This window comes from Caretta caretta, chromosome 11 (assembly GCF_965140235.1).
Source record: "Caretta caretta isolate rCarCar2 chromosome 11, rCarCar1.hap1, whole genome shotgun sequence".
NCBI classification, from domain to species: Eukaryota; Metazoa; Chordata; order Testudines; family Cheloniidae; genus Caretta; species Caretta caretta.
In genome coordinates, this window is record NC_134216.1 from 47,578,677 (window position 1) to 47,601,984 (window position 23,308).

Genomic DNA, 23,308 nt, shown 5'->3' on the forward strand with positions numbered 1-23,308 from the left:
TGCAAGCAATAACATAAGCCTCTTTGTAGGCTGACCAATAAGTAATTCTATATGCTATATATTCATACAAACTTAAAATGAAAATCAAGGGATAAATCATAAGACACAAAGTAAATTCCAGAGGAATTTAACCTAACAAACTTATTTTCCTGAAAGTATATCATAGTGTAAGTTATTCTGACTGACTTTCAGCCACTTTCAGTACTAGCAGTAAATGTCAGTATCTCATAGCTATTTATAGCTTCCCACTTCTAGGTTATGAAACAAGTTAATCACAGCATATGACATCATAAATTCCACTGCAACCTGCGTAAACCATGGTGCTTTCGATGTCACAGCATAGCATTATATATTTTGGGATACCTTCAGTAAACCAGGAAGTTCCAAGGATTTCACAGACACAAAATATTTGTTAAGGGTTAGTTAACCCTTATTTGAATATTGAATGCCCTCCTAGTTTGGTTATCATTATTATGTATTACTCTAGCGCCCAGTCAGAGACTCCTGTTGGTACTAGATGCTGTACAGACACAGAACAAAAAGGAGTTTAGAGTCAGAGCATAGACAAAAGACAATAGATGGATACAAATACACCCAGCGGTGAGCTGGAGCCGGTTCGCACCGGTTCGCTAGAACTGGTTGTTAAATTTAGAAGCCCTTTTAGAACCGGTTGTTCCGTGAGGGAAAACCGGTTGTTCCGTGAGGGAAAACCGGTTCTAAAAGGGCTTCTAAATTTAACTAGCCAAAAATGGCGCCTTAGGCGCCGACTCCACAGGTGCTCCAGCCCTGGAGCACCCAAGAGGAAAATCACCCACTAGCAGCTCCCCGCCCCACCCCCGGCCCCAGATCACCTCACCTCTGCTCCGCCTCTACCTTCTCCCCTGAACGTGCCGCCTCGCTCTGCTTCTCTGCCCCCTCCAGGCTTCCCGCGAATCAGCTGTTCGCATGGGAAGCCAGAGCAGGCTAAGAAGCAGGCTGCGGCTTCCCGCTCAGGCCCGGGGAGGCGGAGGTGAGCTCGGGGGGCGGGGGGAGGCGAGGAGGGCTGCCCACGCCGCAGTTGGTCACCCAGGGGGGGTGCGCAGGGGAATCTCTCCCCACCCCAGCTCACCTCTGCCACCCTCGGCCTGAGTGGGAAGCCGCGGCCTGCTTCTCAGTTCTCCCCGGCTTCCCGCCGAACAGCTGATTCGTGGGAAGCTGGGGAGGATGGGGCGCGGAGAAGCAGAACGGGGCGGTGCATTCAGGGGAGGAGGCAGAGGCGGAGCGGAGGTGAGCTGGGGCCGGGAGCGGGGCGGGGAGCTGCCGGTGGATGCTCTGCACCCACCAAATTTTCCCCGTTGGTGCTCCAGCCCCGGAGCACCCACAGAGTCGGTGCCTAAGGCACCACTTTTGATGTGATCAGTGGGGGGAGCAGCTGCTCCCCCTGCTCCCCCCCCAGCTATGCTCCCCCGCCCCTAGGAGCCAGACGGACCTGCCAGATGCTTCCTGGGAGCTGCCCCAGGTAAGCACCGCCGGGACTCCCTTTCTCACCCCCCAGCAGGTGCTTCTGGCTCTTAGGGGTGGGGTGGGCACCCACTACGGTGGCCCACAAGACCCTCCTGTCTGGTTCTGGGGGCAGTCAGGGGACAGGGGAGGGGGGTGGATGGGGCAGGGGTCCTGGGGGGCGCGTCAAGGAATGCGGGGGCGTTGGATGGGGCAGGAGTCCCGGGGTGCGGAGGTGGGCAACGACCCTCTCGTGGGGTGAGGAGGGAACCTGTTGTTAAGATTTTGGCAGCTCATCACTGAATACACCCCTGGGTGAGTGCAAGGAAAAAATGAGACATATTGGTCCGTATGACAGGCAGTGGTCTCAGCACACCAGCAACCTAACTGTTGTCAAGTTTTTTGTGGGCATCATGTCAGAGGAGAGTTTTGAGGAGAGTTTTGGAGGAGAATAATGACTCTGTTTTGTGGAAGTTTACGGGGAACTTCTCCCATGCATGAGGAGCAGCTTGATTAACAGAGGCATTCAGCACAGAAAGCTGGGCTTAATTCTGCTTTTATTTTTGCTTTACTGTTGAGTTTTAAAGTGGCAGCTGACTAAAAAGCCCAGACAACTCATAATAATTTAGAAAGAAGGAGAAATATTTAATAAGGAGCATATCTGGGAAATAGTTGTCCGTGGCCAAATAATTATGCATGTGGAATGGTATATTTTTCCAGTTTAATAACAGCGATCTATAAAATATGGTATGCAACACTCAGAACAACAATGGACATGTCTATAACCTGTCAGCAAAGATCACACAGGGAAGGTTTCCGGCAAAGAGATGGCAAAGAAAAAAACACTCCTCATAATCAAGCTAACAGGATGGTCAAATGAAAATCATTAATAACAGATGAATAATTTTGGGGAGATTATTATTAGGGCTGCTCGAAAATTGTCCATGAAAACTATTTTTTGTTAGAAAATTGGGTTTTTTAACCAACTAAATTTCTTTTCATGAAAAAGGTCTGCTTTGTGAAGAAAATTTTGATTCTTTTGTTAAATAAAATGAATGTCCAAAAACTTAACTTTCAGTTTTCACCTGAAAAACAAAATATTTCAACTGAAAATTTTCTAATTTGGATATGTGGCTATAATGTCTCATGGGAGTTGAGTCTGATTGCCTCATGTTCGTACTTGATTTTCATGTGCTGGGCTTCTGTACCTCACTCTGTACCTCAAAGTAGCACCTGGGAACCCCAATATTCATCATGGCGATGTTTTGTACAAAGTATGCCTTGTGAGGTATCATAGTCTTGAACAATAATATCCTGTTGGACTGTATGTACTATCATTGTATGGGAAGGTATGAAGTATTACTATGTGTTATTGAAATATATTGCCAGGTTGGGAACGCCCACAACCAGTCTGTCAATTACAACAAAGGAATAGCAATCAATAACCAGACAGCGTTACTGGCTCATCAACACACAATCCACTATCCTAAAGTCTTCCAGGAGAAAGAATGTAGGCTTAATAGAGACTGCCTGACCAATGGGGGCTTACTAACCCCCACATAGAATCATGGGACTGGAAGGGACCTAGTTCAGTCCCCTGCAACACATCAAAGATCTTTCCCATAAGATGGAAGAAAATATGAGAGAGAGACAGTGGCATCATCACTTGGCATCTCTCCAGCCCACCCCCCGACTCAACACCTGGAGGAACATCTGGAGGACAAAGACTTTGAACTGGAAGGTAGTTCTTATCTGTGTATTGAGGATTTGTAACCTGCTTGTACCATTTGTCAGGCTAAGACACTGCTTGATTCAAATTGTGTTTAGTTTGTAGAACTTAGGCTGTACATTTATTTTTACTTCTTAAGTAACCGACTTTGATCTCTACACTTGCTACTTATAACAACTTAAAATCCATCTTTCTGTAGTTAATAAACCTGTTTTACCTAAAACAGTGTGTTTTGGCTGAAGTGCTTGGGAAATCTCAGCTCAGTTTACAAAGGCTAGTGTGTGTCCACTCCACATTGAGGGAGTGGAGAACTGGATAATGAACTTACACTGGCCAGGCTTCTGACCAGTGCAAGACAGTACACTTCTGAAGTGAAAGACTGGGGAGCTGGGGGGAATTGGCTGGAGCCTTTCTATTGTTGGTTCATGAGTGGCTCGGAGAGCATTCATGTAACTCATTTGGGTGTGTCCCTGCCCGTGAATGTCTGTGTAAGTGCAGTATCTGCCAGAGGTATATAACTTGACATCAGCATCACAGTGTGAGGACCAGCGCAGGTTGGTGGGACAGAGGCCTCAGGAATCTCACAGTGCAGGTTGCACCCCGGGGACCCCGTCAGAGCTGCTCAACCAGACCTTATCTCCCACAATACAGCATGGCCATGGAACTCCCATGACGCACCACTTTCCCTCACCAAGAGACCACAAAGACCATGATGTAGTGTGCACCCTATGGAAAATAATGGGAGTGCGGAGCATCCAAGTTATAACTCCCATGAGGCAGCATGCCATTATTTCAAAATCAAAATATTTCTGTTTTCGTTTTTTTGCTGAAAAGCCAACTGTCTGTGAGGGGGGAAAAGCATTTTCTGACCAGTTCTAATTACTATACATCATCTTTTGTGAACAATTATCAGGTCTTGATGCTTCCATTTCAACGACATTGTCCTTTAAAATAATATGTCTTCTAGTTACTGTTTTCTATATAATCATGTTTTATATAATGTATTTTCTTAATTAAAGCACAGGAATGGTGTAGGAAATAAAGCACTACTTCACTGGATGTACACACTGCGGAGTATTAATTGAAACCTCCAAGAGTCCCGTAACACAAGTGGCAGAGGAGTGTTTCTTAAAAGAAATTAAGAGTAGACTGATAGAGTTCAGTGGAGTTACACCATCAGGGAATCTGGCCCAGCATGTGAATTTAGTGTCCATAAAAGATGCCAGACTGAATTCCTTGGAGAATGAAGTCTTCCATCCTCTGCTATAAAGGAACAATACTAAGACCAGCAGTTACGTGAAGTTCCCTGTCCTGCCCCGCTCATGTGTCTTACTCTGATCAGTTCAGTCAGAAGGTGTGAAACAGCAACATGCTGCAGGAGAGAGGACACTGAACTGGCAGTCTCCAGAAGATCTATTTCAAACTCTTCCACTGACTCACTATGTGACTGAAAGCAAGTCGCTTAACCTCACTGTGCCTCAGTTTGCTATCTGCAAAATGCAGATAATTGTTTGCAGTGATGGCCTCAGACTACTAGAGACAGAAGATGGGTGAGGTAATACCTTTCATTGGATCAACTTTTATTAGTGAAAGAGGCAAGCTCGGTGTAGCTCAAAAACTTGTCTTTCACTAACAGAAATTGGTCCAATAAAAGATATCACCTCCCCTATCTTTCCCCTCAAATGCAGATAATGATATTTACCCATTGTTGTGCTTTTTGATCTATGGATGAAAAGTGCTATGCAGGTGATAGTGATGATTATTCTTGTGGAACTGTAAATTCAGTTGAAAATAACTGATTCCGCCAATCACTGACAGTTTTTACTAATAAGCCTTATATTCAAAAACCTTAAAAAGAAAAATGTCAATTTATAATTTAATTTTTATGTGAAAATCTCTTGCATAATGACAGGTTTCAGAGTAACAGCCGTGTTAGTCTGTATTCGCAAAAAGAAAAGGAGTACTTGTGGCACCTTAGAGACTAACCAATTTATTTGAGCATGAGCTTTCGTGAGCTACAGCTGAAGTGAGCTGTAGCTCACGAAAGCTCATGCGCAAATAAATTGGTTAGTCTCTAAGGTGCCACAAGTACTCCTTTTCTTTTTGTGAAAATCTCTGTGTTTCAATTTCTTTGTTCTGAGGAAAGCTACACAATATGAGTGATCTTATACGGTATTTTTAACCTTTTGTCATGACATTTGTTTTACAGCCTGCTTTCTCAATAGATCAATAACTCCCAGTCCCTAAAATCAATTTAGAGATTATTTATTCTAATGGAACAACCTATAATACTTGTCTGAGTGTCTTTACAGTCAAATTGTTATCAATTATCATCGCTGCAATTATCAGCTGCCATCACTGCTATCTGTTGAAATATGCACAAGATTGAATAGTCTCTATTATAAAAGTGATGAAGTGAACAAAGACAGATTATATAGTTATTAGGGGTTTGGAATATTAATTAAACATCAAGGCTTTCTAATTAGAAACCCAGATGTTTGATATTATGATAATCCACTGTTAACTGCATCTCCTTAAAGGCCTCAAACATTCCACTAATCCTCCAGTGGTGAAAGGCTGAAGACCCTTAGGCTATAGAGCACTGAGCTCCTATGCCATCAATTATACAAGACATGGCCTTTTTTTAGCAAAATAGAGTCATTCATTTAGTGGGCCTTCTGTCAAGGAAGCTCTTGAACAGCTGTCTAAGTAGGTTGTGTGTAAACACTTTCCTTACCAACAGGGGTTCTTTGCCAGATAAAGCACTTTGCTCCTGCACAAGATGTTTACTCTGAATCAATATTCCAGAGAGTTAGTAACTATCTCTTCACAATGGGGCAGTGCAAGCAGCCCTGACTACTGATAGATCTTCATGCAAGCTGCCCATGACAACACCAACCACCAGCTGGGCCTAGATCCCCTGCTCTGTTCTGCCTAGCCCAGGTATGCAACAGACACTATCAGCCCCAAAACCTGGGCAGAGTTGCATCCCAGCCAGTGCTATAGCTTTCAAGATAATGTATCAACCTGGTAGGGGGCAAGAGGCAGTGAGTTCAACTCCTACTCAGGAATTTTTAATTTCCTTCCTTTTTTAAAGTTTAATTTAATTTGTACCTGGTTGTTGTTGTTTTTTCGAGAGAGGCCATTCCTTCCAAGCCCATGGAACTGAGTTGGCAGTGTGGAATGCAGTGTCCTGTGTGTGCAAAGTCTACAGGCAGGAGTGCAGATGGCCCTTTTTAGCAGCAGAAGTGCTACTGTCACAGTCAGCTTGGGAAGCACGTACGGCGATCCCTGCTAATGGCAGGAATGGCAGCTAGCACAGAACTTCCATGATAATAGAGATAGCCTTCTTAATAATACATCCAGCTCTTTATGGTTTCTAATAAATTATCCAGCTGAGAAGGACAGTGGTAATGGAACACCCCTGTTGCCTGCTAGTGATTTACTGCCAGTATTTCCTTCCTCACTACATGCTAAAGTTAATATATGGATAAGACTCAACTTCAGTAGTAAACCCAGAGCAACCTCAGAACTTTACAAGAAGCAATAGAGAAAGAGACAGCAGCAGCAGAGCTAAAAGTGCCATAGATCACGTCACAAACAGCAGAAGTTTGAAGAATGCAGGTAGACCTCTAACCAGGTTGAGGTGAATTCAGGTTGAGGTAAAATAAGACACTTCTGAAGAGTCACCTAAAGCTCAAGTCAAACTTGTGTGGGGTCCGAAAGGAATTTAGTTAACTTTTTTTTCCCCTTTTTTCCCCATACAACTGTCCTTCTGGGTTTCAGGCAAGTACAATGGGCCCAACCCAACTCGCACTGAAGTCAACAGACAAACTTACATTCACTCCAGTGGGGCTGCACTGGAGCCTAAATGAGTAGCATCAAAACACTATTTTATGATACTATCAATTCTTCTGACATTTGCAGCCCCACCAGAAGCAGAAAGTACTGGAAGAATGAAGGACATGTGGCAGATGTTGGTTACATCTCTTAATGCCCTACTGGAAGGTGCTTAGATACTACAGTGATGAAAGCAATATAATAACCTGTGTAAAGCAGAAGTCTCACAAGAAAGCTAGTTCTTGCAAGATTTTTGAGTCTAGTTTTGGAAGCTCAAGAGCACCATGTAAATTGGCTTGGCTCTTTTCTTTGGTGCCTGTGATGGGGTGTGCACCCCACACCAGCCGTGGTAGGGTAAATGAGGGTTTGAGAGGCCAGTTAGGTCAACCTGGCATCACCGGAGAGAAGGAGGGCCAGGGTTAACTGATAATGAAGCCCACCTGGGAAAGGGTTGGGAAGGCACTACAAAACCAGGAGGCTGAAAGCAGAATGGGGCCACAGGGAAGGTTACAGGGAAGCCTCCAGAAACAAGGAGGAAGTCCAGGGGAAGAATAAGTCCTGGGATATTGTCTTGGAATAGCCCAAGGAGGGGCCGAACACTGTCCAGAGAAGGCATCTGGACAGTGGTCCTGTTGGACTTCATAATCCCAGAGGGGCTGGACTAAACAGTGACCGGGCCAGAGGGCCAAGTTACCAGAAGAAAGATCATCACAGAGCGAGCAATGAGCAGCAAGGGGGATGCATCTATGATGCTACATTCCCAAACCTAAATGCAAAGAGAAACACTAGCGGTAAGTGGTAACCCCGTTGCAGTAACTTTAACTTGTGTACCAGAATCTAAGCTTCCATTTAAAAAACATTAAGTCCCCAACCCTTACGGCTGTGAAGATAACCCTGAGCAGTGCAAAGGGTTTGGACTATAAAGCAAAATCTGGTCAACGGTCTTTAAACACCTTTTCTCTCTTCTGAAGAGAAAGAAAATAGGACCTTTAAACTGGCTGCAAACAAAATTGCTCCAAAAGAAACAGAGATTTATGCTGAAGATATTAGCACTGCCTCTGTGAGAAGCCAAACTTCTCCAATAAAGCCATTACATGCTCATTTACCATTCCCTGCTGCTAGCTTGCACTTCCTTTTTATATGGCTCCAGGCTGGCATCCTGGGAGACTAACAGGTTTCAGCTGTTTTGCAGTTTGCTGGATAACCCTTGCCTCTCTCTGTATAGAACTCTAAGGTTATCTAACCCAGATACTCTTGCCCATTCCAAGATGCAGATGGATACTATAGGTTGTATACCAATCCTCATAATGGAATCAAATATATGATATTCAACCATCTAACGTATCCATTTTATGCCTACCAATACACAACATGAGACTCAGTGGACCCATATGTTTCCTACAAATGCTACAGTGAATCCCCAGTACACATTTCAATAGACTAAGCACTCTATTGAGATGACATCTGCGGGGTGTTTATTAATAGTAGTAGTAAATATCATGAGCCATTTCAGTTTACTTAAATTCCCTGTAAGCTTGGCTTAAGGATCATGCATGCTAAACTGTCAATTTGTGTTCAGAAGGATTAAAGTGCATGATAGCACAGATCGTGTTCAGCTGAGAGGTTTCGATTTCAGCCCATCCAAAGAAGTAGTGAAATGTAAGCATGTAATTGTTCAAACAGAGGTAGAAGCCACAAAAAGAGTATTCAGAGGCTTGGTTACAAATACTAAAGGCTTTTATGACTTCAGTATTGTGGCACAATTACTGTTCCAATAAGTCATTCTTCCTATATAGGGCACCTTTAATATTTACCTGCTGATAGTGAACTACACCCCTGTACAGAGGGCCAGCATAAGATATATAGACCACTAAATTCCCACTTAAACTACTTAAATGGTTCAGGCCTTAAAAAGGCCTAAAGCTGTCACTCAGCACAGAGGAATTCCAGCCAGAAACAGTAATAGGTGTACTCCAAAATATGTCAAATCTAAGTCCATATACAATGTTTACTGAGTACAACTCATTCATTCACAGTTTGTAATATTCTTTCTTAATTTTATTTTTAAAAAGGTAAGCAGAGACAATGACTACAACACTCAAACATAATAGCTGATTTAATAGCTCTATAATGCAATCTAAATCCAAATATGCTTAGCAAAACAAGTAAGCAAAAAACCAAACTTCCAACACTCAGACAGGATGAAAGATTGCACAAAACAGGGCACAATACCTTATCAACTGGGGAGACTGCTATATATTAAACATGCTATATATTAAACATCAGATTATCAAACAGACAACAACCATAACCACCTCAGCATGAAACTGAATAGCGAAACGATGACCCCAAACACAGCATAATGAGGATTCTGCATACAGTTCAACTGAAAGAAGCCAAATCTATTAATTAATTTGTTTAGCTTTTACATATGACTTCTGCATATCTAGCTATTTTTAATGAACTGTTACTCCAGTGGTTTATAATGAATGAGCCTTTTTTCTATGATCAGAATGAACCTTGCAGTGGAGTGGCTCTAAGGAGCCATTGCTTATTGTAGTGACAAGCTGTACTAGGAAGGTACTATAGGCCAAGTACATTATGTCTGATTCAAATTGCACCTTGAGCTCATCTGTCACAACAGCACTTATTCCAGAGAAGACAACTAACCAAAACTGAAGAACCACTGGCTAACCTGACAATTGAGTGAGTTATTTTTTTACTCTTTCAGTAGGCAGTTAAGGGGTCTTTTTTCAGCCTTGTTGGGGTCTGGTGCATAATGTGACTGCCCAGATGTTTAGATCCATAGATCCACTTAAATGACTGTTAGAATGGTATCCCAAGTAGACTGAAATACTACATTTTGCTTCCCACAGCGAACAAAGCCATTTTAAATCCTGCATCTTAACTTCTAAGTTTTTTAAGATTTATAGCCTGCTCCTCCATTACTTTGAGCACAAAGCCTCCATTAACATTTTGGCCCTGTTGACTATAATCGCATTGTTGTAACAATTTGCAATAAAAAAATTGGACAATGGTGTACCAAGGTATGCAGCACATTTCCTACACTGCAGCTTATAAAAATCTTCCCAATTCATATTTAATCTTGCCATGGCAGGCATAGAATACTTTTAACCTATGATTTTGGCTAATACAGTATGTATTCAAAGTGGACAGCAGTCTGAAGGTTATAATTGAATGTAGGGTATCGCATAATCCCCGTCCCCCTTTCCCCCTTTTCTAAATGGCACTTTCTGAAGAAGTGGCTGTTGAGAAGCACAGTGCTTTAATATGGAGAGTCTGGCATTTCTTCTCCTCCCCTGTTCACACAAATCTATTTGTGTTTCACAGGACAAAACATAAGCATAAACAGGACTAGTATTGCACATAAAGAATTGCAAACATATGTAATAAGCTAAAAAGTGAAGCCACCACTGCAAACATTATAAATAAGGAATATGAACGTACGACAGCTAGATGCATTTTTATAGATCAAGAGGGAATTTGAAGGATAAAATGAACATGTGCTGTAGGTAAACGAGGGTTTTGGGAATAACTTAGAGGACATTCCCAATGGGTTTATCATACCTTGCACAGCTAACTCTTTCCATCTTTCTTTATTTTCTTGAATGATCTGCACCAAGTTGTCCTTAAAGCTGGATAGGTCTACAGTTGCTAAAGAATTGTCTGTGCAAGTCCCTCCATCACTTGTAGTACTTTTAACACTGGGTCTTCTTTGTGCATCAGCATTGCTTAGTGCTCCCAAGCTATGCTGGCTAGAGAAACAAGAAAACTCTACATTATGAAAAGAGTTGAGGGTCTCCATTACATAAAAACAGTTCATTCACGTTGATTATTCTTTAGGATCTATATATAAAACACTAACTAGAAAACTGGTCTCAGTCAAGGAAAGTATAAGACATATTTCCTTATGAAATGAAATTGGTTCCTGTGAACAATTCTTCATGCCACATTTCTAGGAAATTACTATGAAAATGGGGCAGTGCTCCAACCTCCTGGCTAATTACTTGGAAGAATTTTAACAGACCAAGTTTGGTAGCACCTTTCTCTGCAACCCTTTGGAATGCGCTGGGCTGTTGTGGAGAGACATCTGCTGCTGATCCATGCCGGAAAAGCAATACATGACAGAGCAAATTCTGCTTTTAGATGCATGTGATTGCCTCCAATTGGGAGCAAACCGCAGGAGCTCTGTGCATGTTATCTAAAGGCAGGATTTGGTTCAATTACCTTCAACCCCACTGCTTCAAAACACACTTAGTAAAGCAGGACTAAGTGTTAAGACATGTGTTGAAATATTAATAACAAAATTTGGCATCATCCACCAAGCAACAGGTAGTGCATCAGGTCAGAGAATGTGTGTGTGTACATGTGAGAAATGGATATATCCAAAATGAATTCTCTTAACACCAAAAGGTGGGGCCTATTTTGTGGCCAGGCCCCAAGTCATGTCATACCAGTTTTTGTTTTCCACATAATACTGTTTGCCTGATATGATCTCCAAGATTTAGCCCAAAAGAGTTAATGTTTGTATGCACATAAATGGGCTCCAATTTTCCCAGCAAAGTTACAAGTAACATTTCATTGAAGGTATAAGTACAGTGTAAGGAATTGCAAATTAGAACTTCCCTGTGCCCCAGAGGTGTTCAAAGGAAACGGCATGGTGTATTTCTAATGTTTTATTCAGTCAACAACTTAAAATTTACTCCATATGTAATGCTGACAGACCCCAGTGTCGGCGGGCAGAATTGAACCTGGGACCTCTGGAGCTTAGTGCATGAGCCTCTACCGCATGAGCTAAAAGCCAGTGCCTGCTAGCTAAGGCTGTAGAGCAGTCTCATTTTATCTCTCTCTTTAAGCGGTCTCAGTGCCACTAGGTGGGACAGAATAACACAGCCAGTAGGTGTGTGGGTTACACATACATTAGCAGTTTCCAGCTACTGGTATATGTGCATCAATGCTGGTACAGACTTCTGTGTATAATATTCTCGGCTCCCCATTCCTTCTATAGGGCCTACTTCTGCATCCCTTATTTAAACAAATCTCCCTTTGCAGCCAGTGGGAGTTTTGTACAGACAAGGCCTGCAGGATCAGGTACCTAAAGATGAACCTCTGTGCAAGACCCCAGTAGAATGCTTCTGCTCACCTCTCATTCAGTTATGCACACTAATGTGAAACTGGGGGTTGAAGCTGCCTGAACTCCAATCGGAATAAAAGTGAGCAGTTAAATAGTATGTGGCACCACTGATGTTTTAGTCCAGCACAGTTGCCCAAAGTGGTTGGGAACACAGCCCGCAACAGAAATGCACGAAGAATAAGTTAATTCTAGCAAAGCAAAGTTACAGCCACATCATTCTGACACAAATCTAACCAATATACTAAGGAATTATTGCACTGCAGTGTTTTTATAGTAGTATACTACAGTGAAGGGTTAAATCCACAGATTAAAAAGAAAATGTGATAATAGACACTTCCTGGGTTTTGCTTTAAGAAGAAATGGCTAGTATCTTTTATGATGGAAGAGAATCAGCAAACATTTTATTTTTGTATGTCCTGAAGAAAATTCAACTTCATGTCCTTACAGATGAGTACTTTGTTCTTTATTGTGTTTTTTGCCCTTCCAAGCAGACAGTGTCCTTGGCCAGTACAGGAACATAGTAGACAGCTGCAATTACAAGATATTGCCACTAGGTGGTAACACAGTATAACTATTTACATCAGACTTCTGCAACTATGAACAGATTAGAAAATATGCTGCTGTTGCTAATGATGTTAGTTAAAAGAATCACAAAGTAAAAGGAGAAAATGTTCAAACCTGGGTGTCCCAAAGGCAGAACTTTCAGACTTTGAAGCTTCCTCTATAAGAGGAATAATAATTTTCTCCATTGAGTCCGTTAGAAGAGAAAACGTGGGCTCTACTATGAAATCGATGAAACCTGAAAAGCAGAAAGAGATGAATTCAGGTTGTACATTTTTCTGGGTCTCAAAGTCAATGACTAGTCTCTGTCTTTATTCACAAACTGGCTCCAACTTCAGAAACCACAGATTAGCAAAACTCTAAAGAGAAATGTCACCCAATGATATCCATAATGTCTGATCAAGTCGGAAAAAATTGGACTTCTAGGTTTTAATATCAGGATAATATTCTGAAGACAAATGCAATCCAGATTCAATATACTTGGGATATTTTTTCTCTCTCAGTGTAATTTCCATAGTTATTAGTCTGCCGAGGAAAACAAAAAAACCACCTGGAGAGGTACAGGAGTAACCAAGTGCTAATATTTGCAGCTTTTCACTCCTGCCTCCAGTGAACCAAGTGCATTTCACAATAAGTTTTTCATTGGAGACCGGGATTAATTACTGAATAAAAGGGAAGCCATGACAGAGCCAATGGGCAAGAAGTCAGTGTTTCCATTCAGAGCCTCACGCTAATGAGTCAATATTCCAAATTGCTGTTTATTATTCTGTGGAAGTAAAGTGTTATTTCAAAGTGTGTAGGAGTGTTCTGTCAAATCAGTGACGAGAACAAGTAATATCCCTGGGAGACAGCATCCATCCCACAGCTCTGAGATGTCAGCGCTGAACAATGTATTTTACATTTGAAAGTGCTCATCAAGATAGAGAATGACATAGCTAGAGAGAATGAGGCATTATCCTCTGCTGAGCACTTAACAGAAAAAATGTAGGTAGAACATGAGATAGCTACGGATTTCAGGCTCTCTTCACACTCTAACTAATGTGCCATAGCACAAAGGTGAGCAACAGGCATAAGCTCAAGTACGTTGCCACTTGAGTCTGGCTAGCAATGGAATGGGAGATGTATTAAATTACAAGATAATACTGGAGGATACTGTTCAGTTCAAGGATATGACATCTTAACATACAGGATCTCCCGGTCCCAGGATTATTTTGGGGACATGTTGACATCTGTGAAAGGCATTTTTCTAGGTAAGCTTTCCTCAGCAAACTTTTAGAGTTCATATGGTTATTGGCCCCATAAAACTTAAAGTAATTATTTTTATCCCTATTGTACAGATGATGGGGGAAGCCAAGGGCCTGCATTTCATCTTTGAAAAATCAGGCCCTAATTCACTATCCCAAGGCTACACATTAAGGCTCTTTACTTCGAATGTAAGCTCTTCAGAGAAGATACTATCCTTTCTTTAGGTGTTTATACAATGAGACCATGATCTTTGACTGGGGTCCTTAAGTGGTACTGAAATACAAATGATTATTATCTAATCACAATAGGTCCTAACCAGCCAAACACCTACAGTAACTCCTCACTTAATGTCGTAATTATGTTCTTGAAAAATGCAACTTTAAACAAAATGATATTAAGTGACTCCAATTTCCCCATAAGAATTAATGTAAATAGGGGAGGTTAGGTTCCAGGGAAATTTTTTTCGCCAGACAGAAGACTTTATATACATAGACAGTATAAGTTTTAAATAATTTTAAGCAAACAATTTAATACTGCACTCACCAATGATGATTGTGAAGCTTGGTTGAGGCAGGGGCGTAGCAGGGTTGGGGCGTGGGGGCTTGCCCCACTCCACCCACCGGGCATTCCAGCCGGGGAATGGTGTCGGGGAGCCGGGGCTTGCCCGCTCCCTGGCTGGAATGCTGGGCGGGCGGAGCAGGCAAGTGCCAGGTCCTTGACCCCGCTCCCTGACAGGAGCACCAGGCCGGTGTTGAATGGGGGAATGTAAATAATATTATACCCATTTTTCAGCTGGATTAAGTGAGATAGGAAATCACTTGCCTAAGGTCACACAGTGAGTCACCAGCAGTGCTGGAGATAGATGCCAGGAGCTTGTTTGAAGGGCCTTTAGAAAACAGTGAGTTACTTGTATCCAGCCAGCTTGACTCTATGGGTTTATCTGTGCTGCGATAGGGATGGTCTCAGAGCCTGGCCTGAGCCTGAATGTCTATACTGCAATTTTATAGCCCTGCAAGCCCAAGTCAGCTGACCCATGCCAGCCACAGAGTATGTCTGCACTGCAGTAAGACCTATGTGACTTTGAGTAGGTGACAACTTCTCCATGCTTTGCTTTACCAAATTCTAAAATGCCGATAGTAACAGCTGGACCCCAAGAGTTCAGATTTCCAGTACCCTGATCTAACCACTAAACATACTGTCCCATATGCTTCATATGCCATGCTGAAAGAGCTTAATGTCCCTTTGGACAACAGCATGTCACGGGTGTAATATGCTCTGATTTCTGTGAGTAAATGTGGAGAAAGAAACACGTTGTTTATAGTAGTATCTACAGCTTTTTTAAAAACATCGTGCGCAGTGTGTGAATGGGGGGTGACAACACTGCATGCGCCCACATTTATGAGAAAGAGAAAACAGCACTGATCATTACCTATTTGGGACTGAGCCACCATGGTAGATTTGCGGTCACAAAGTGGGGAAAATGGTAGCCCTAGAGCAGCCTCCTTGTCTCCCTGGAAAAAGCAATGTTTCATATTATAAGAATACATATACAAAGGAGAGAGCCTGAACACTGCTCTCTGACCAACTACTTCTAAAATTCACTTCTTTTCCTAAACTAAAACAAGCTGTGGGTAAAATAAATCGAATATTGTTTTTTAAATGAAAAAGAGAGAAGAAAAGGAAAAGTCAACCTTATAACTTAATTTTAACCATTTGTATTGAAAAGAATATGTTGAAAGCAAAGATCTTGTCAAGACCAAAGCATCTGCCACTGTGATTTAGTATTTGTCAGGGAAGGAAAATAAAAAGCATGTTTTATAAGGAGACCTTCTGCAGCCTCACAGCTTGGACTTGGAGCACCCAGAGATCATTCAACTTAACTTCTCTTAAAGAGACGGGGTGTGGGAAAGAAGGAGAAGCCGACCATTCTGATATTTTCCCAACTGCATTTTAGAATGCTGGGGCCTCATTGATATCCTGGACATTCATTGATAAATTTGTAATTGTAGAATTAAGTCGATTTGCAGGTGCATTTAAAATATAGACCTTTGATATTCTTATCATTTCGCACCGAATGATAATAAGGAACGGATGTCAGAAAAGCACACAAAAAAAAACTTCAGTACGACTGCTTAAAAACAGCCTCAGAGATAGAAGAATGTGCTTCAAATAGAAATGGAGGGTTTCACCACTTCTTCCCTTAAAGTCCAATTGAATTGCATAACCTAAGTGAAGCTGTGGATAGATATCTAGAGCCGGAGGAAGAGAGCAGAGAGAAAATATAAAAAAAAAACTATTGGTGGCCATACATATAGAATGAGCCCAGAGAGAAAGAAAAGAGACAGAGGACCAAATTACAGCTGACCTTGTGCTTTATGCCTGAAAGTGGTAGACTGCCCAGAGACTCCTTCCCTCACCCTGCCCACATAGAAGGTACCCATAATTTGACTAAAGGGAACAGAAGAGAGCAGGAGCAGGTAGTATTACCAAAAGGAGCTAATGGTCCCCAGAAGTGAACCACATGAATATAAATGAAGGAGCTCCACTGATTTCAACTAGCTGAGGATTTGGTTCCATCGGCTTCTACTACACTAAAGGTTTTATAAAAAAAAAATTGAGCTAACCAATCTGGCTTTGCTTTCACAGCTTAAGATGCCTCCAGAACTCCCCATTGGAACTGTGGCCTGATTTTCTAACATCAAGAGCATGTTACTACTTACATTAACATTGGGATTTTTGCCAGGGATAAAGTTACCTAACATCTGAGAACTCAAAAGTCAGGAAATTCATGCAAGAGTTAAAATCACAGAACTAAAAATCTAAAAACTTAACTCTCTTGAGCTTATGCCTTAAAATACTTCTTTACTGCATCATGTATTTTTGACAATTCATCCAATATATAATGAAAACTGTAATTTCTTATATAATGTATATATTGTAAATTGTGGTATAGGACCCAGCCTTAAGATTTGACATGATCTTTAATTCTCATGAGATATAAAAGTTAAGCAAGCTAAGTTTGAAGAAAATCAATTAAACGACTTAAAAATTATTATATGAAAGTTGAAATTTTATTTGTTTGTTTTAAAATAAACTCCAGCCTAGAGCAGAATGCTGTCAGGGCTGGGTGCTTGGTTGAGTGACCTCAGCTGTATGTTTCTTTATCATTGTGCATTTGAGATGGATGGGTGTGGTTTGTGTGTGTTTTTTTTTTTTAAGTGAAAACAACTTTTTTATGATAATGTTCTAAGGCTTTGCCCTTGAAATTATTACTGATACATATTTTAAATCTTAGTGCCAGTTGAATAAAGTTTTCTAAGATAATGTCCATTTTCCATCTGTGCCCACTTTTAAAACTGCATATTAAAAACTCCTATGTTCTCAGAAACTCTCAGTTTCTGCTGCTTTTGTCTGTGTTGCTGTGTAAGCAGGCAAATGACATTTTAAAAAAATTTAAGTTCTGAAGTCTTGAAATGTCTTTATCATATTTGGGTCTTCTAACATGAACAGTGTTTTACTATTTGGAAATTAACCTTTTTCACTGACCAATGTAGTATAGAATACAACAAACATACAATAAATAAGTTTCCAATTCCTTGTCAATCCTAATGTATCATCATCATCATCATCATCACATATTTTATAAGACAGGTTGGTTAACAGACATCAAGCTGGATGTCAGAGCTCAAGCTCTTCATGGTTCATTTCAGGTACTGATTTTATTACATCTATTTTATTTATCAAACCAGTTTGAGTTAAAACAAAGTATTAAGCCTTCACATGAAACTCAAACTGAATCTTGTTCAGAAATTGTAAGTTTAAGTTTTATTTTTTTATGGCTTTGCACCTTCTGGCTTTGGCTGAGATCAGAAACAGACAAACCAAACTAGTGTGGAATAGCTATTATCATCTAATTCCCAATCTGGATGGAAAAAGGAAATGAAATTCCAGCACATTTTCTACTTTCCATGGGCCCTGAGTTCAGTTAAATGTTATAACCTGATCCTGCAGTTCTTATATAGACACTGAAATCAATGGGTGGGAGGTTTGGCTGTGTACAGACTGCAAGACTAGACACTCCCCCTATTCCTCCCCTTTCCTCCCTCACCCCCCTCTCCCCGATCGTGTTTGTCTGCAACATATTTTAGAAGCTTTGGAGGTTCACCTATCACTAACATTAACCAGAACTGTTCACATTAGAGATATGTGCAGCCTATATTCTGTCTCGACTGAGTGCACATTATCCCAGTTTCTGCTGTGTACATTTGAAATGAAGGTGCTATGAGAGAGTTTCATATTTTTATAATTATGAAATGCGTAAGTGTACTTCAGTGACAAAAAATTGTTTTTAAAAAACTCAAGTCTTTGAGCAGTTTATTTATAATCCAGTACCATTTTACAGTGAAAGGATAAAGTAGTAATTAAAGCATTAACCGATCCTGTGCACTCAATGATCAAGGCAGTACAGAACTATATATTGTTAATGCTACAGCCCTGGCCTGAACATATTGCCTCACTGTTCCATGGAGTCTATGTATCCTGCCTCCCTATGTCTAAAATGCTTCTACAGTTGTTCATTTCTGACCTTCTTCTGAGTAATATTCATCTGGGTTGATGGTCCTCCCCTTTTCCTCCAGCATTCTATATCATCATCATTTCCATTTACAGTAAGAGGCACCAACTGGTAACTCCAGACTTCAAGTCCTGATGTTGAACTTAATTAATGATCTGCTGCTGCTCAACATTTCCACAAAACTGGGTTTGTTCATCATTTAGATTAAGGCACCAGTTCTCCACTCTCTCCAAAGGCAAATCAAAGAATCAGTAAGGTCCTGAAGTTTACTGTTCAAAATCAATAGTAAGCATCTTTAGGAATTGAGTGAGAACTCTCAAGAGCAGATGGAATAAATTACTGACTCATTCATTGCTCTGACCCCTTCCAGTTTAATGTATGACTACTCCTGTTTGAAAGCCACAGAATATAACATAGCAAAAGGACAATCTAGATGGGCCAGGCAGCCAATATCTATCATTCCCTATCTGCTTTGTCAAAGATGTAATCACTGGAGGTGCTATGATATATCTAAATTAGGCTTTGATCAGTTTTTTTGATGGCTCTTTTTGTGACAACATTGCTGCTTCTCTCTGGGCCACCAGGTCCAATTTTAATTTAATCATTGTTGTTTTAAAACTTTGTGCAGGGCCCAGATTCACAGGGATGGGCGCTATATCCCAAATACAGGGAGGTAGTTGCTTTAGTTACTTTGCTGAGTCACGAAGACACTGAAGTATCTATATGCTCAACTTTCTTTTCCTTCTGTAAGGATATATTTTAATTTAAAATAATTATGGTGGTCTAAGATGAACTATTCAAATGCTGTACAGAACAGTAGGGAAATGCCTCTTACCCCTTTGGTGACCATCTTATTCCCACCCCACTAAAAGCTACCTATTTAAAAGCAAGTTAATTTCAATGTTAATGTTAATCGCTTCCTAAGAGGTGCCTAGAATATTCTTCTTAGTGCTATTTCTCCCACAGTGCTTTCTTACTGAGGGCATAGCTTAGTTGCATAGACTAAAATGCAGTTTTCTAAAATGTCTCCACTATTAAGTTACCTATTTTTCCCATTCCACTATTGCTTCTTTGTTATCATTTTAATGGCCCATATCAGAATGATCCTCAATACTGAGAAAGATAAAAAGGAGGAGTTTAGAATCTATTTTTCTCTTATTTCAAGCAATTTCTAAATCCTGAACACAACAGAAAGCAAAAATCACTCACTCATAGTTAATTGGTAAAGTGATCACAGGGGTTTTTTTTATTGAGACAAACCCAGTTTTTCACGATGTCGTAGGATCCCAGATAATTCGTGCAAGACACCTGAAATGTCCTGTTTTTTTCATTTCACCACTTGAAATGTTTGCTTCCCCTCTCCCCCAACTACACACTGTTTGCTCAGTGGTATTGCTAGACAGTAGAATTTGCTCTGCGTTTACAAGCAACGGAGTGTTTGGAGTGATAGAAAGGTGGAACCAATGTAAACATTGTCAAAGCCCTTCTTCTTTACTTAAAATTAACATTAATTGCACTTGCTCAGTGATTCAAGATAAACTCATTGTTTGTTACTAGAAAAAATGATCCACTCTGTGAAACAAACACATGTTGCTATTGAATCAGAAGCTGGTAATAGTACAACACCACACATTTTTTAAAAAGTGCATTTTGTCTTTTCTACGACTGTTTCACCACCACAAAAAATACTGCCACATTGCTGCGTCACTGTGTTTGATTCCAAAATTATGGCCACATTGGCAATAGAAAGATTGCCATTGACTTGAGTGGTCTGCAGATCAGGCCCACAAAGAGCATGAAAGGAAAACTCCATCATACTGATGTGGGATATGCACAGCACTAGCTCACAATAAGGGGAAAAGGGAAGACTTATGTAATATGATATGGATACAACATTCATCTGCCTTCTTTGCTGAACACACATCCTTCACATATCCAGGTACTCCCTCCTACCCAATACCTCTTTTTAGTTCAGAGTGTATACAGATCTCTGTCTAAAGAATGAAATCAGCTTGACAAATTATAATACTGTTAGAGAAGAAAAAAAGCTAATGCTTTGGAGCCTGCCATCAGCTGAAATAGATATTAACCAACATCCTATTCATCTTACTCACATGAGTAGTTGTACTGAAGTCAGTGGGACTACTTCTGAAAGTAAGGCAAGCACGATTCTGATCACTTTACTAAATTATAACTGACAGTATTCTTGCAGGTAGAATTATAAAATATCTAACAGTGTAACTAACACTTTAACTATGTTAACAGATTTTGAAAATGGCACCTGTCGAAAAAACTCTTCCATCAGTGCCGTTGTCCACCGGTAGTGCAGTTCCCAAGATTTTGCTGGGTGGCTTATGTCTGCTGCATGTAGAATCAAAGACATGGCTTTGGCTTTGTCTATCCTGTCAAATCAAGGACATGCTCCAATTATCTCAGAACAGCAGCAACTGTTTAAAGTCTTTTCTTGTGCATGAACTCATTTGAAACTTCTAAAGAACAGAATGGAAAATAACCTACCCCTCTGTCTGCTGCAGAGTATGGCGCATTGTTTTAATTTGCTGGAAATGTCCTGACATATCTGTTGACAAGACCATCTCAATGACCAGGCTACGAAGTTCCCTGAAAGCAATCAAAAGCAAAGTTACTAATTACAAGTAATTTATTCTGTTTATGGAACATTTGCTTGGGAGGCACTGGTTAATTCATATCTTTCTAAACAAAAATGAACACTTTTTTTAATTAAAAAAAGCACTTCAAGACATGATTAACAACTGGAACCTTATGTCCCTAAGGGGATTCTGTGGAAACAGCATACTTCACAAAATCAACTCTGCAATTATTATTTCAGAGTCATGCTGTTTTGTGATTCCTCTTTTCTAGTGCATAAACTATAATTAAGTGCAACCCTGGCTATAACTCTTCTGCTTATTTCACCCCAGTACTAGGATCATCACATTCAGAAAGAGAGGGTACCATTTAGACCGTTGGGTCCACTACAATAACAGGAGGATATAAGCTTCCAATTTAGCGTACAGCAGATACAATACTAATATTAGCTAGAAGGTTCAGGAGCCATTTAGGAGACTAAGAAGTGTCAATCTGAAATGTTAGGAATTCAGGCCATTTAAAATTCCTCTATTCTTTTCCCCTTTTTCAAGTTTGGTCAGAACAGCATCCGTGTCTAAATCCCCACCAGCTTAACACTATGGACCATTACAAACTAGCATAAATGCTTTCAGCCTAGACAGCTGATGGGAAGGGCCTGTTCAGAGTAATGGGCCATTAGGAAAAACAACAGGCCTTAGGACAGGGCTTCCCAAACTTGGTTCATGGCTTGTTCAGGGTAAGCCCCTGGCGGGCCGTGAGACGCTTTGTTTACCTGATCGTCCGCAGGTATGGCCGCTCACAGCTCCCACTGGCCGCGGTTCGCCGTTTCCAGCCAATGGGAGCTGCGGGAAGCAGCGCAGGCCAGGCCACCACTTCCCACAGATCCCATTGGCCAGGAACAAGCCGAAAACCAAGTTTGGGAACCCCTGCCTTAGGAGAAGCTTATCCCCAACCTGGTGAGCCTTCCTGAGATCACTCCAGACAGCCTGTAAATAATGGCTGCTATGACTTAGCAGGTCATACCAGGGGGTGTGACCAGACCACATGACACTGATCTCCATTTTGGGTACCTGTATTTTTCCACAAATTGGACTGGGAACTGTTTTTTGGAACAAAGGGTTCCCGCCATATGGAAAAGCTATATAAGGCAGGGAGTGACATCATCTGTTGTTCTTTACTCCTCCACAACTCAATACCTGGAGAAGCTCAGAAAGAAAAGGTCTTGGTACGGGGATGGGGATCTCAAGTTGCAAAGCAATTGCACCTTGTGCCTTAAGAATCTGCAAGCCTGCTTGTATCATCAGTCAGGGTTAAAAATTGCTAATTCATATCCAGTCTTTCTAGTATTTTAGAAAGTATTTTCTAGTATTTTAGTTTGCAGTTTTGTTTATGTACGAGGTAATCTGCTTTGATCTGTTTATCACTTAAAATCTATCTTTTTGTAGTTAATAAACTTGTTTTATGTTTTAATCTAAACCAGTGTGCCTTTGAATGGAAGTATCTGGGGAAAATTTCAGCTTGGTTTAACACAACGGTACTGTGCATATTCCTCTCCACATTGAGGGAGAACTGAGTAATAAATTTGTACTGGTCGGGGTTTTGAGCAGGGCAGGATGGTACAGCTCTGGGGTCCTAGGCTGGGAAGCTGGGGGTTATCTTGGCTGTAGCTGCTCTATTGTTGGTTCATGCAGTGGCTGGCCAAAGCCTGCATGCAACTGCAGCTGGGTGTATCCCTGCCTGTGTGAAAGCTGGTGAGAGTGTAGGACCGGGAGCAGTCTAAAGCCTGTCACAGCAGCAGAGTGGGGAGGGTTCTCAGTTACTTCAGATAATTCTTTCCCAGGTGTTTGCCTGGTGGGTCTTTCCCACATACTCAGGGTCTAACTTGTCACCATATGTGTGGTTGGGAAGAAATTTTTCCCAGGTCAGATTGGCAGAGACCCTGGTGGGTTTTTTTTTCCTCCTTCCTCTGCAGCATGGGGCACAGGTTACTTGCAGGTTTCAACTAGTGTAAATGGTAGATTCTCTGTATCTTGAAGTCTTTAAACCATGTTTTGAGGACTTCAGTAACTCAGCCAGTGGTTAGGAGTCTATTACAGGAGTGGGTAGGTGAGGTTCTGTG

The 23,308-nt window shown here is 41.1% G+C and overlaps 1 protein-coding gene across 10 annotated transcripts in view; it reads right to left on the reverse strand.

The window, feature by feature from the left end:
* PDE1A (phosphodiesterase 1A) overlaps positions 1-23,308 on the reverse strand; it is a 373,257-nt gene that overhangs the window by 21,585 nt on the left and 328,364 nt on the right. For all 10 annotated transcript variants that reach the window (XM_048869744.2, XM_048869749.2, XM_075117995.1 and 7 more), the window contains 5 exons: positions 21,100-21,201; positions 20,864-20,984; positions 15,439-15,520; positions 12,882-13,002; positions 10,637-10,824 (listed from right to left, as the gene is read on the reverse strand). In XM_048869744.2, the coding sequence (XP_048725701.1) occupies positions 10,637-10,824; positions 12,882-13,002; positions 15,439-15,520; positions 20,864-20,984; positions 21,100-21,201 (614 nt within the window). The remainder of the gene's footprint in view (positions 1-10,636; positions 10,825-12,881; positions 13,003-15,438; positions 15,521-20,863; positions 20,985-21,099; positions 21,202-23,308) is intronic.